Below are 12,277 nucleotides of genomic sequence, written 5' to 3' on the forward strand. Positions count from 1 at the left end.
ACAAGAAAACTACAGACCAAAATGTATCAGATGTAAAAATCCTCAACAAAATATTACCAAATCAAACCCAACAATATATCATAAGAATTATATACCATGACCAAGTGAGATTTAGCCCCTGGTATGAAAAGCAGGTTCAACATTTGAAAAATAATTAATGTATTACATCAAATTAAAAAAATCAAGGGAAAATGATCAACAGATACACAAAAAACATTTGACACAATCCATCCATTCATGATAAAGTCAGCAAGCCAATTAATAGGCTAGAACTGCTTCAAATTGATAAATATCTACCAAAAATCTATAGTTAACATCATACTTAATACTGAGAAGCTCAAAGCTTTCCCACTAAGATCAGTAACAAGGCATAGATGTCCCCTCCCACCACTCCTTTTGAACATTATACTGGAAGTACTAACTAATGTGATAAAACAAGAAAAGGTATATAGATCAGGAAGAAATAACTTGGCAACAGCAAAATAATGCTAGTTTTGCAACAGAATTCAAAATCCCAAGGCACTAAATCACATTTCAACTTTCTGAAGTATTTTTGACCCCTTTCCCCACTCAAAAAGAAACAAACAAAATCAGTAGGTGGCTTTTTGACAGCCTCTTTTTTAGAGCTATGACATATAAAGTAAGGATATTATCATCATCTGTAAAATAGGCATAACAGGATTGTTGTAAATGATCATATACACATGGCTGGCAGGCAGGGAGTGGGAGAGCATGCACAGGAGAGATACATGACATTTTAAAATGTTATTCATTATTAAGTTTACCATAAATAGTAATAGGTCCCTGTGTGGAACTATAATTGATACAGGACAAATGTGTACAACCTACAGCATTTCCACACAAAGTTCATGAGTATTAAGTAGTAGCAAAACATGGAGTGCTACTTACCCACAAATAGTATGTGAACTGAAGTGCAAAAATAGCAATGCCTTCATTATCAAAGGAGCCAGCTACTGACCGAGAAATGTAACCTGGTACAATAGCAATAAAACAAGCAGCTAAAAGTCCTGCTCCTTGGTTCCAAAGTTCTCTGGTAAGCAGGAAAGTAGATATAGATGTAAGGCCGCTAAAAGTTGGTGCAAGAAACACACATACATCTCTTATATGAACTGTTATGTTCAATGTATTTAAAATCCAATGGATAAGGCCAGCTGTTATCATCAACCCTGGGTAAACCTAGGAAGACAAAAATGGAAAATCTAATTACATATAAAATAAGGTAGCTTGAAACACTAAAATAAGTTCTTTTACTATTACACAATGTTATAGTAAGTTTGAGAGTAAGATCTCAATACAGTTTGCCTTCTTCACTACGGTTCTACACTACAAAATTAAACGTTCTTTTATATTGGATGGAAAACAGAAGCTCAGACATGAAGCAATAGATATTCAAATTAAAAAAGGTCAGAAAGAATAAATCATCATAAATGAAAGTGTTTAGAAATGGAAAACCAGGCAACTTATTGACTCCACTACTTTTTCACTATAAAACAAAGTCCTAGTCTAACTTATTCTTTAAGTTTGGGGTTTTAACATGTTTCAACTTTGCCCAACTTTTATATATATGAGGGAATGAGACAAAGGAGAAGAAAAGTTATGTTCAATATTATGAGTCTTCCTTCCTTTCAAAGCCAAGATTTAGAATATAAACAATTCTAGCTAGGTATAAAAACCTACTCAGTTGATGAATTCAAAGATATCATGGGATGGGATCCCTGGGTGGCGCAGCGGTTTGGCGCCTGCCTTTGGCCCAGGGCGCGATCCTGGAGACCCGGGATCGAATCCCACATCGGGCTCCCGGTGCATGGAGCCTGCTTCTCCCTCTGCCTGTGTCTCTCTGCCTCTCTCTCTCTCTCCCTCTCTCTGTGACTATCATAAATAAATAAAAATTAAAAAAAAAAAAAGATATCATGGGACTCTTGGAATGTTGAATATTTTTACATCACTTAAGGTGATGTAAGGATGGAAGAGAATATGGGGCATCCAGGTGGCTCAATTGGTTAAGTGTCTGCCTTCAACTCAGGTCATGATCTCAGGGTGCTGGAATTGAGTCCTACGATGGGCTCCCTGCTCAGCAGGGAGTCTGCTTTTCCCTCTCCCTCTGCTCCCCCCCCCATATTCTCTTTCTCTCTCAAATAAATAAATAAAATCTTAAACAAAAAAAAAAAAAAAGGAGAGATAGAAGAGAATAATAATGAACTAGAAGAGGCCAGTTAACAGTTATATTCCTTACCCTCACTATAAAAGAGGAAGATGAAACATTAGGAGGACCCAGAGAAAAGTACGTAGAATATTGTTTTTAAGCTACTCATGCGATTAAAATGTGTAGACATTTCCATACTTACCTAAATCCTAAAAGATTCCTTCCTTTCTCCATTATAGAAACTACCAAAAAAAAGTTATGAATTTTTTTCCTAGCTATATTATGTAAAACTGTAAATTCTCTATGATCTTTACCTCTGCCCTTGCTTTTTTCTCCTTCATATTTATCACCATTTCACGTACCTTTTATGTCACTTACTTTATTCATTGTGTATTAACTCAACACCCTCACAAGGTAAGCTCTAGAAGAGCAGGAAAATTTTCCTTAGCACCCAGAACAATGATTGGCACAAAATGACACACAATACCTGTTGAGTTACATATGGAAGGAGAATGGGATTAAAGTAGAGTGTAAAGTGTGGCAATCATCACAATTCTTAAAAACTAAAATTTTGTTCCTTTTCAAAGCATGTTCCAGTGTATGATTTTGACAGCTCTATTCAAAGAAAATGAAAATAAATCTGAAAATACCTCTAAAGGTAGTCAATATATCCATGATAATAAAGCAAACTAAATGGACAAAATATAGCCAAAACACATACAAGTATAGGATCTAAAAACCCTAAAAACAAGCCAAACAAACAAAAAAATCTCATATTTAAGTTCAAAAGAAAGGGAACCCTCTAGATACCAAAAATAAAGAGGGAATTCAAAGTAGATACAGAAGCCAAGGGAGCCCAAAAAAGAATACAAACCACTCCAGCCAGATATACACCTTAGGGACTGGAGGTTGGCAGGGTTACTGCTCAATACAGGTATCAGAGAAAATGCCTAATTCCCAGCACAAACCAAGCTTCTGTTTATGAAACTGGACTAGACAAATTATACCCATCCATCAAGGGATTCAGTAAGAAACTTTGTGCCTTACTTCCAAACCTCAGAATACAAACAAAATGAGAAACTTATTCAATACATGTGTGAATATGGGTTCCATGTTTATAACAACTTCAGATGTGAGAAACCAAGCTAAGAAATAACCTCGAAAAATTGTCCAGGAACCAATGAAGCCCCTATGGGCTCTAGTGAAAGCAAATAAGAAAGATTATTACAGAAATGGTCCCAAATACTAGGACACCAAAAGTCTCAGAAAACAAACTCCCAGTAAGGATTAATTCAAAATAAAAAGTTAGGGCAGCCCAGGTGGCTCAGCCACTTGCTTTCAGCCCAGGGCATGATCTTGGGAGACCCGGGATCGAGTCCCACATCAGATTCCCCACATGGAGCCTGCTTCTCCTTCTGCCTGTGTGTGTGTGTGTGTGTGTGTGTGTGTGTGTGTGTGTCTGTGTCTACCCTGTGTCTCTCATGAATAATAAAATCTTAAAAAAAAATTTTTTAAATAAAAAAATAAAAAGTTTTATAAACATACCCAGAAACAAACTATAGTCATCAAATATTACAATAAGGTAATTAGTACCATGAAGTGCAGATAATAGCCATCTAACTCATCTCTAACCACTCAATACCTTCCTAATTTGCTCTGGAGACCATGACTCCTCTCTTTGTTTGGGTATCTCTGTTTACATCAAGGATAAGAAAATGCCCCAGATTAGAAACAACACCTTATTATCATGGACAACATATTCTTTCCAAACAGGCAGGGAACATTTATAAAATGTGGCTATATGCTAGGCCACAAATCAAGTCTCAATAATTTCAAAGGACTGAAATTACAGGATTTGTTCTCTAACCATAATATAAGTATAAAGCAAAAAAAGATAACTATGAAGTCCCCTTATGTTTACAAGTTAAATACAATTCTAAAAAACACATGAAACAGCAGGAATGATAATGGAAATTGAAATAAATTTCAACTTGAATGACAATAAAAGTACTATGGATCAAAACTTAGGCATTATAAAATGTAGCTAAAACAGTGATATTTGGGAAATTTATAGCTTTAAATAAATACATTAATAACAAAGAACGGTTATTGAACCAACTATATCAAGAAGTCAGAAAAACATCAAAATACACCCAAGAAAATAGAGGAAGGAAATAAATTGAAATGCAATAAAAGACTAAAATAATCAAAAAAGTCAAAGTTTCTTTGGGTTAAAAGATCTAATAAACTGATAAACCTTTGACAAAACAGATCAAGAAAAAAATAAGACTAAACACATCTTTAGGGACGCCTGGGTGGCTCAGCTATTGGGCATCTGCCTTCGGCTCAGGGCATGATCCCGGAATCCGGGATCGAGTCCCACACATCAGGCTCCCTGCATGGAGCCTACTTCTCCCTCTGCCTGTGTCTCTGTCCCTCTGTGTCTCTCATGAATAAAAAAATCTGTTTAAAAATTAATTAATTAATTAATTAACACATCTTTCCCCAAAGATGTCTATCTTGCACTATCTCTTCAACATTCTCCTTACATTCCAGATCATAAAAATATTTCCCTTATGTCACATTCTGAATGTAATAGCTCCCCGTGAGCTATGATCAGTACTCAATTACCTGAAGTAACTTAAGGCAGCTTTAGGGCCTAAAAATTAAAATGATCTGGGGGCTCCTGGGTGGTTCAGTCGGTTAAGTGTCTGATCTTGATTTCAGCTCAGGTCATGATCTCAGAGTTGTGACATCAAATGCCAAGTCGGGCTCTGCACTGGGTGTGGAGCCTGCTTTAAGATTCTTTCTCTTCCCTTTCCTCTGCACCTCCACCCCAAAAAATAAATAAAATTATCTGGGCAGCCCGGGTGGCTCAGCAGTTTAGCACCACCTTCAGCCCAGGGCGTGATCCTGGGGTCCCGGGATTGAGTCCCACGTCAGGCTCTCTGCATGGAACCCGCTTCTCCCTCTGCCTGTGTCTGTTCCTCTCTCTCTCTCTGTGGCTCTCATGAATAAATAAATAAAACCTTTAAAAAATAAAAATAAAAAATAAAAAAATAAAATTATCTGATTCTTCTAAATTTCTATTTCTTTCCAAAAAAAATTTTCAATTAAGTTGCTATAGAACAAAACAAAAACACAAATAACCTGAACTTAAGATGTAGTATGACAAGAAATCCTCCTTTCCAGTCTCCACTTGTCAGAAATAGTGGCTAGTGTGAGGTAACCCAAATGTGTGCAGAAAAGGTGGGGAAGCAAAGGGGGAAAGGGAATGTCAAGATGAGATTTAGTATATTAAATACTAGATAATCAGCCACAGAAAATTGTATTAGTTAACTATACAAAGGTTTCAAGGATCTCCATCACCTTAACAACTAATGATTTATTTATAAAACTTTATGATTAACATAAATAACTGCAGATATACTTACAGTACCACCTACTATTCTTCCTAGTGGATACCATGCTCTTTCATCAAACCAATTTAAAAATTCATAGAACCCATGGGATGCAAGATGATGTGTTGATCTATAGTTAAACCTAGAGAAAAGAGGAAAAAAGTAAATGTTATGAAAGTGTGCTTACCAGAAAGAAATAGCCCTATCTTGTTAATACTATAAATGTAAATATATGGCTACATACTTATTTCTTTCATAGAAATTGAATAATATTATTCTCCAAGGAATAGGCTTATACTACTTGTATATGACTAAAAACAAAGGACCCCCCCCTTCAAAAAACCACATTTACAAAATTAATAATGCTCAAATTAACATTTGGCCATTGCTTAGATACAGGTGGCAGTACACAGCTATATATTTGAACAAAAAAGGTGAGGGTACATGGAATTCACCACATGGTCCAAGTCAATGATTCTCAAAAGATAAAGAATCACTGACGGAAGACAGCAACAAAACGAAAGAAGCATACCTGACATGATCACCTTCAATTTTACAACCCTAAAAACTACAGGAATAAAGAATAAATTATAATCGCACTAGAACCATAAGAGAATAAACTATTCAAGCACTGTAAAACAAGAATATGACCTTAAGGAATGAGAAATTTAATCAATAAAAGACAAACGACAAATGAGAAGAAATGCACTGCAGCATTTTTAGACAAATCTCAACAAATACAAAACTAAGCACACCTAAAAAAATTTGAGAAAAGTAAGCAATATGAAAGCTATGCATCACATACAATTGGAATGCCACAGGAAGCAGAAATGAGCCTATCTGCAGAGACTAGGAAGCCACAGCAGCCTGAAAGGATGTAACAACTGTAAATATGTATACCCCTTAACATCCAAGCACCTAAATATATTAAGCAAATGTAGGAGATCCAAAAGCAGTAACAGACAGCAATACAATAGTATTAGGGGACTTCAATATCTACTTTCAATACTGGACACATCATGCAAAGACAGTATTAGTAAGTGATATCAGGCTTGAACTACACTCAAACCAAATGAATCTAACAAATTAATATAGAACATTGTATATGACAGTGGCAGAGCCCATATTATTCTCAGGCACACACAGAATTTTCTCCAGAATATATCATATGTTAGGTCACAAAAACAAGTCTTAACAAATTTTAAAAGACTTAAATTATATCAAGTATCTTTTCCAACCATCATAATAAGACTCTAGAAATCAATAAGAAAACTGGAGAATTCAAAAACATGTGGAAATTGAAAATATGGTCCTGAACAATCAGTAAGCCAAAGGAGAAAAAAAAAAAAAAGGACAATTAAAAACTCTCTTGAGACAAACACAAATGGAAATACAATACAGTAAAACTTAGAGAATGCATCAAAAACGATTTAAGAGGGAGGTTTAGAGCAATAAACATGTACATTAATATAAAAACAGATTTCAAACAACATAACTTTACATCTCAAGGAACTAGGAAAATAAACGATGCCCAAAATTAGAAGAAAGAAAATAACAAAGATCAGAGCAAAGACAAATGAAATAAAGACTAGAAAAACAAAAGAAAGATCACAAAACAAAGAACTGGTGATTTTGAAAAGATAAACTGACAGAACCTTTAGCTAGACCAAGAAAAGAGAGATGACTCAGATAAATAAAATCAGAAATGATACTACAAAAATGCAAAGGATCATAGGAAACTACTATGAACACTTATATATCAACAAGTTGGACAACTAGAAGAAATGAACAATTAAAAAACATATAACCTACATCAAGACTGAACCAGGAAGAAATAGAAAATCTAAACAGACCAGTTAATAAGTAAGAAGATTGAATCAGTAATCAAAAATTTCCCAAGAAAGAAAACCCCAACAAGATGGCATCAATGGCAAATTCTATCAAACATTTAAAGAATAATTAATGCCAATCCTTCTCAAACTCTTCCAAAAAATCAGACAATACTTCCAAAACTCAATTTATGAGACCAGATTTACACTATCAAAGCCAAACAAGGGCACTAGAAGATAAAATTATAGGCCAATGTCCCTGATGAGCATACATGTAAAAATCAAGAAAATACTAACAAATCAAATTCAATAGCACATTCTTCAATACAACATGATCATAATCATACAGCATGATCAACAGGTATTTATCCCTAGGAGTCAAGGATGGCTCAACATATGGCAATCAATAAATGTAATATACCACGTATGAATAAAAATGATGAAAAAATCATATGGTCATTTCAATAGATGCAGAAAAGACATCTGGCAAAATTCAACATCCTTTCATGACAAAAAATTCTCAACAAATTGGGTATAGAAGGAAGGGTACCTCAACATAGTAAAAGGCACACATGACAAGCCCACGCTAAATCATACTCCATGGTGAAAATTTAAAAGATTTTCTTCTAAGATCAGGAACAAGACAAGGGTGCCCACTGTAAACACTTCTATTCAACATAAAACTAAAATCCTAGCCAGAGCAGTTTGGGGGGGTGGGGTGGGGAAGGCATCCAAGTTAGAAAAGAAGAAGCAAAACCGCAGCAGACCTGATCTTATATACAGAAAAACCTACAGACTCCATCAAATAACTGTGAGAATAACAAAAAAGATTCAGTAAAGGTGCAGGTTACAAAATCATCATTCAAAACTCTGCTGCATTTCTATGTACTAACTGAAATATCTCAAAGAGAAATCAGGAATGCAATCCCATTTACAATAGTATTAAAGTCAATAAAAGGGCAGCCCGGGTGGCTCAGCAGTTTAGCGCCGCCTTCAGCCCAGGGCCTGATCCTGGAGACCCGGGATCGAATCCCACGTCGGGCTCCCGGTGCATGGAGCCTGCTTCTCCCTCTGCCTATGTCTCTGCCTCTCTTTCTCTGTCTCTCTCTCTCTCTGTATCTCTCATGAATGAATAAATAAAATCTTTAAAAAATAAAGTCAATAAAGTACTTAGGAATTAATTTAACCAAAGTGAAAAACATGCACATTGAAAACTACATGATGAAAGACCAAAGTAAATGGAAAGATACACCATGTTCTTGAATCCAAGAACCATTAATATTGTTAAAATGACCACAGTACCCAAAACAGTCTATATATTCTATGCAATCGTTATAAAAATTACAATAATATTTTTCACAGAAATAAAAAAATAATCCAACAATGTGTATGGTACCACAAAAGACTTTGATTACCCGAGGCAATCTTAAAAAGAAGGTGGTATTACAAAGGTGGAGGACTTCAAACTCTATTACAAAGTTATAGTAAACGAAACAGTATGGTACTAGTATTAAAAAAAAAAAAAGAAATAGACCATTGGAACAGAATATGGGGCCAAGAAATAAAATCACACATGCATGGAGTCAATTAATTTTTGACAAGGGTGCCAAGCATAAGCAATGGGGAAAGAATAATCTCTTTGATTAATGGTGTTGGGAAAACTGGATATTACATGTGAAAAAGAATAAAAGTGTACTCCTATCTTATACCACACAAATTTTTTTTTTAAGATTTTATTTATTTATTCATGAGCAACACACAAAATGAGAGAGAGAGGCAGAGACACAGGCAGAGGGAGAACCAGGCTCCATGCAGGGAGCCCGATGTGGGACTCGATCCTGGTCCAGGATCACACCCTGGGCCGAAGGCAGGCACGAAACCACTGAGCCACCCAGAGATCGCCCACACGCAAAAATTAACTCAAAATACATTAGAGAGTTATATTAACACTTAAAACCATAAAACTCTAGAAAGCAAAACAAAAAAACAGAAAAAGTTCCTTGACATTGTCCTTGGCAATGATGGGGGGCAGGGCATCAAAAACACAAACAAAATATTTTTAGTATATGTGCTGCCGAAGCAAGCACTACAAACAACAAAATAAAGTGAGACTGTATCAAACAAAAAGTTGGTGCAAAGCAATGAAAAAAATAATATGAAAAGGCAGTCAATGCAATGAGAAAAAATACTTGCAAACCATATACCTAATAAGAAGTTAATATCTAAAATATATGAGGAACTGAGGCCACTCAAAAACCTCCCCAAGGGTGCCTGGGTAGCTCGGTTGGTTAAGCGTCTGCCTTCGGCTCAAGTCCTGCGATGGAGCCCCAAGTCCGGCTCCTTGCTCAGCAGGGAGTCTGCTTCTCCCTCTCCACCACTTGTTCTCTCTCTCTTTCTCATCTCACCCTGTGTCTCTCTCTTTCAATAAATCTTTAAACACACACACACACACACACACACACACACACACACACACACATATATACACACACCTCCCCAAAACAAAAACTAATCTGGAGCGTATTATACTATGAAGAAATAAGCCAGACAGAGAAAGAAAAATATATGGTATCACTTGTAAGTGGACTACCTTAAAAAGAAAAAAAAAGAAGTTTCACTTAGAGTGGTGGTAGCCAGGGGATGTGGGATTGGGACAAATGGGGAGATGATGGTCAAAAGGTACAAACTTTCAGTTACAATATGAATAAATTCTAAGGATTTACCATACACCATGGTGACTATAGTTAATAACACCACTTTATACACTTGAAATTTGTTGAATTAGATCTTAAGGGTCCTCATCAAAAAAAAGCAACATGTGAGACAATACATATGATTAAATTATGTAATTATTTCATAATTTAGGTCTATCAAATCATCAGTGTATTTAAATATATGCAACTTTGTCAATTATATTTCAATAAAGCTGGAAAAAGGATTATGAGAAAAATTAAGAAATCTAAAGATAAATCCAGAAGGTTTTACATTTCTCTTACCTGGGAAAAAGAAACCTCATATATATCTCAATAGATTTCAAAATGCCACTGATAACTACAAGTCTCTGGATTTTTACCCCATAATCTCCAGTCCTCTCCCTGTTTCCTATGCAGGCACCCTCCTCTACCCAAGATCCTCTCATTAACTCACTCTAACTCTCCCCAAGAGATGTCAATCACTCTTGGGTCTCTTCAATAATTATTACCAGCATGCCCAACAATCTACCTGCCTACATCTGGTTTTTTGTTTGGGCTTGGTTTTGTCCTTGAATGTCACAGAGGCATCTCCAACTCAATATCCAACTAAACTCATGATCAGACTCCTATCTACCCCCAACACATATAAACATACTCTGCCTGCTTTTACGATATTCTACCACCTAAGTTAAAGACAAAAATTTAGAGGTCATCCTTGACCTCCATCCTTCTCCTTCACATCCTACACACAAATCATAATCAAATTGTCATTTACTCCTTAAATATCTCTGAAATTTGTCCACTATAACCGCTATCACAAAAATACAAAAGATCATAAGAAACTACTATGAACAGTTATACACCAACAAATTGGACAGTTTGTCCCCTCCTTCCCTACTCTGATACCAGCACTCTAACCCAGGCTATCATCCTAACCAAACTCCTGCAGTAGTCTCCAACTCATCTCCTAGATATCCAATCTGTACACATCTCAACAAAGAACATCTTTTCAAAATGCAAATGTGATCATACTGTAATTTTCTACTAATATTCAAAGGCTTCCCCTATTAAAAAATTAAAAAAAAAACATGTATTTAAAAAGGAAGGAACCTCCACTTCTTATTATAAAGCCATACACACTTTAGCTCTTAAATAATGCTACAGTCTCATTTCATACCTTACTATATTCCTACTACCCAGATATAGTAGCCCCCTTTAACTGTGAGGGATAACATTCCAAGCCCCCAATGAATATCTGAAATTGTAAATGGAACAGAATCCTTTACATACTGCATTTTTTTCATATAAATACCTATGAGGATTAAGTTTAACTTTATAAATTAGGCACAGAGAGTAACAATAATAATAAAATAGAATTATAACAATATAGTGTAATAAAAGTAATGTGAATATGGTTTCTCAAAATATTTTACTGTATGGTACTCATCCTTCTTATGATGATATGAGATGATAAACTGCCCACATGATGAGATAAAATGAGGTGAATGATATAGGCATTATGATGTAGCATTAGGCTACTGCTGACCTTCTGAAAGGAGGATCATCTGCTTCAGGACTACCATTAACTGAAACCACAGAAAGCAAAATCAGATAAAGAGGGGATTACTGTACCCATCTTTCAGTTCTCCAGACTCACTTTGTTCCATCCTAGGATCTTCAGACTGCTAACTCCCTCTCTCTGGATCACTAATATCTCCCACTCATCCTCAATAACTCACGCTTCAAATTTCAGCACATTTCTAAGGATGATGTTGTGAAAAGGTATAGTGTGCTTTTTTCTTCCTAACACTTGCCAAAGGTGTAATTTCACATCAGTTCACTTAATATTTACCTCACTAGATAAACACTCCCATTAGGATACCACTGTCTCCAGCATCCAGGACACCACGTAACACAAGTAGCCCTCAAATATCTAAATGAATAACTGATTTCATAAGTATGTTTTTCAGTAGGGGTGAGATACAATCAAGCTACTTTGATAGGTACCTAATGCCAGTTTGAAATAGTATCCCCAAATTAAAGACAAGGAACAAATTTTAACTACAGTTCCTGGGATCTAAGCCTAAAGGCATAATTAAAAAGTAGGATAAACAAGAAAGCTCATTAAGATTCTATTAAAAATCTAGTCAAGGTACCTAAAAACTAAACATAAATATAAGCAGAATGTGT

The 12,277-nt window shown here is 35.6% G+C and overlaps 1 protein-coding gene across 1 annotated transcript in view; it reads right to left on the reverse strand.

Moving 5' to 3' along the window:
• STT3B (STT3 oligosaccharyltransferase complex catalytic subunit B) overlaps positions 1 to 12,277 on the reverse strand; it is a 107,117-nt gene that overhangs the window by 55,843 nt on the left and 38,997 nt on the right. The window contains exons 2-3 of the mRNA XM_041734005.1: positions 5,599 to 5,707; positions 910 to 1,197 (exon numbers count right to left, since the gene is read on the reverse strand). Of these exons, the coding sequence (XP_041589939.1) occupies positions 910 to 1,197; positions 5,599 to 5,707 (397 nt within the window). The remainder of the gene's footprint in view (positions 1 to 909; positions 1,198 to 5,598; positions 5,708 to 12,277) is intronic.

Source organism: Vulpes lagopus, chromosome 19 (assembly GCF_018345385.1).
Source record: "Vulpes lagopus strain Blue_001 chromosome 19, ASM1834538v1, whole genome shotgun sequence".
Lineage (NCBI taxonomy): Eukaryota > Metazoa > Chordata > Mammalia > Carnivora > Canidae > Vulpes > Vulpes lagopus.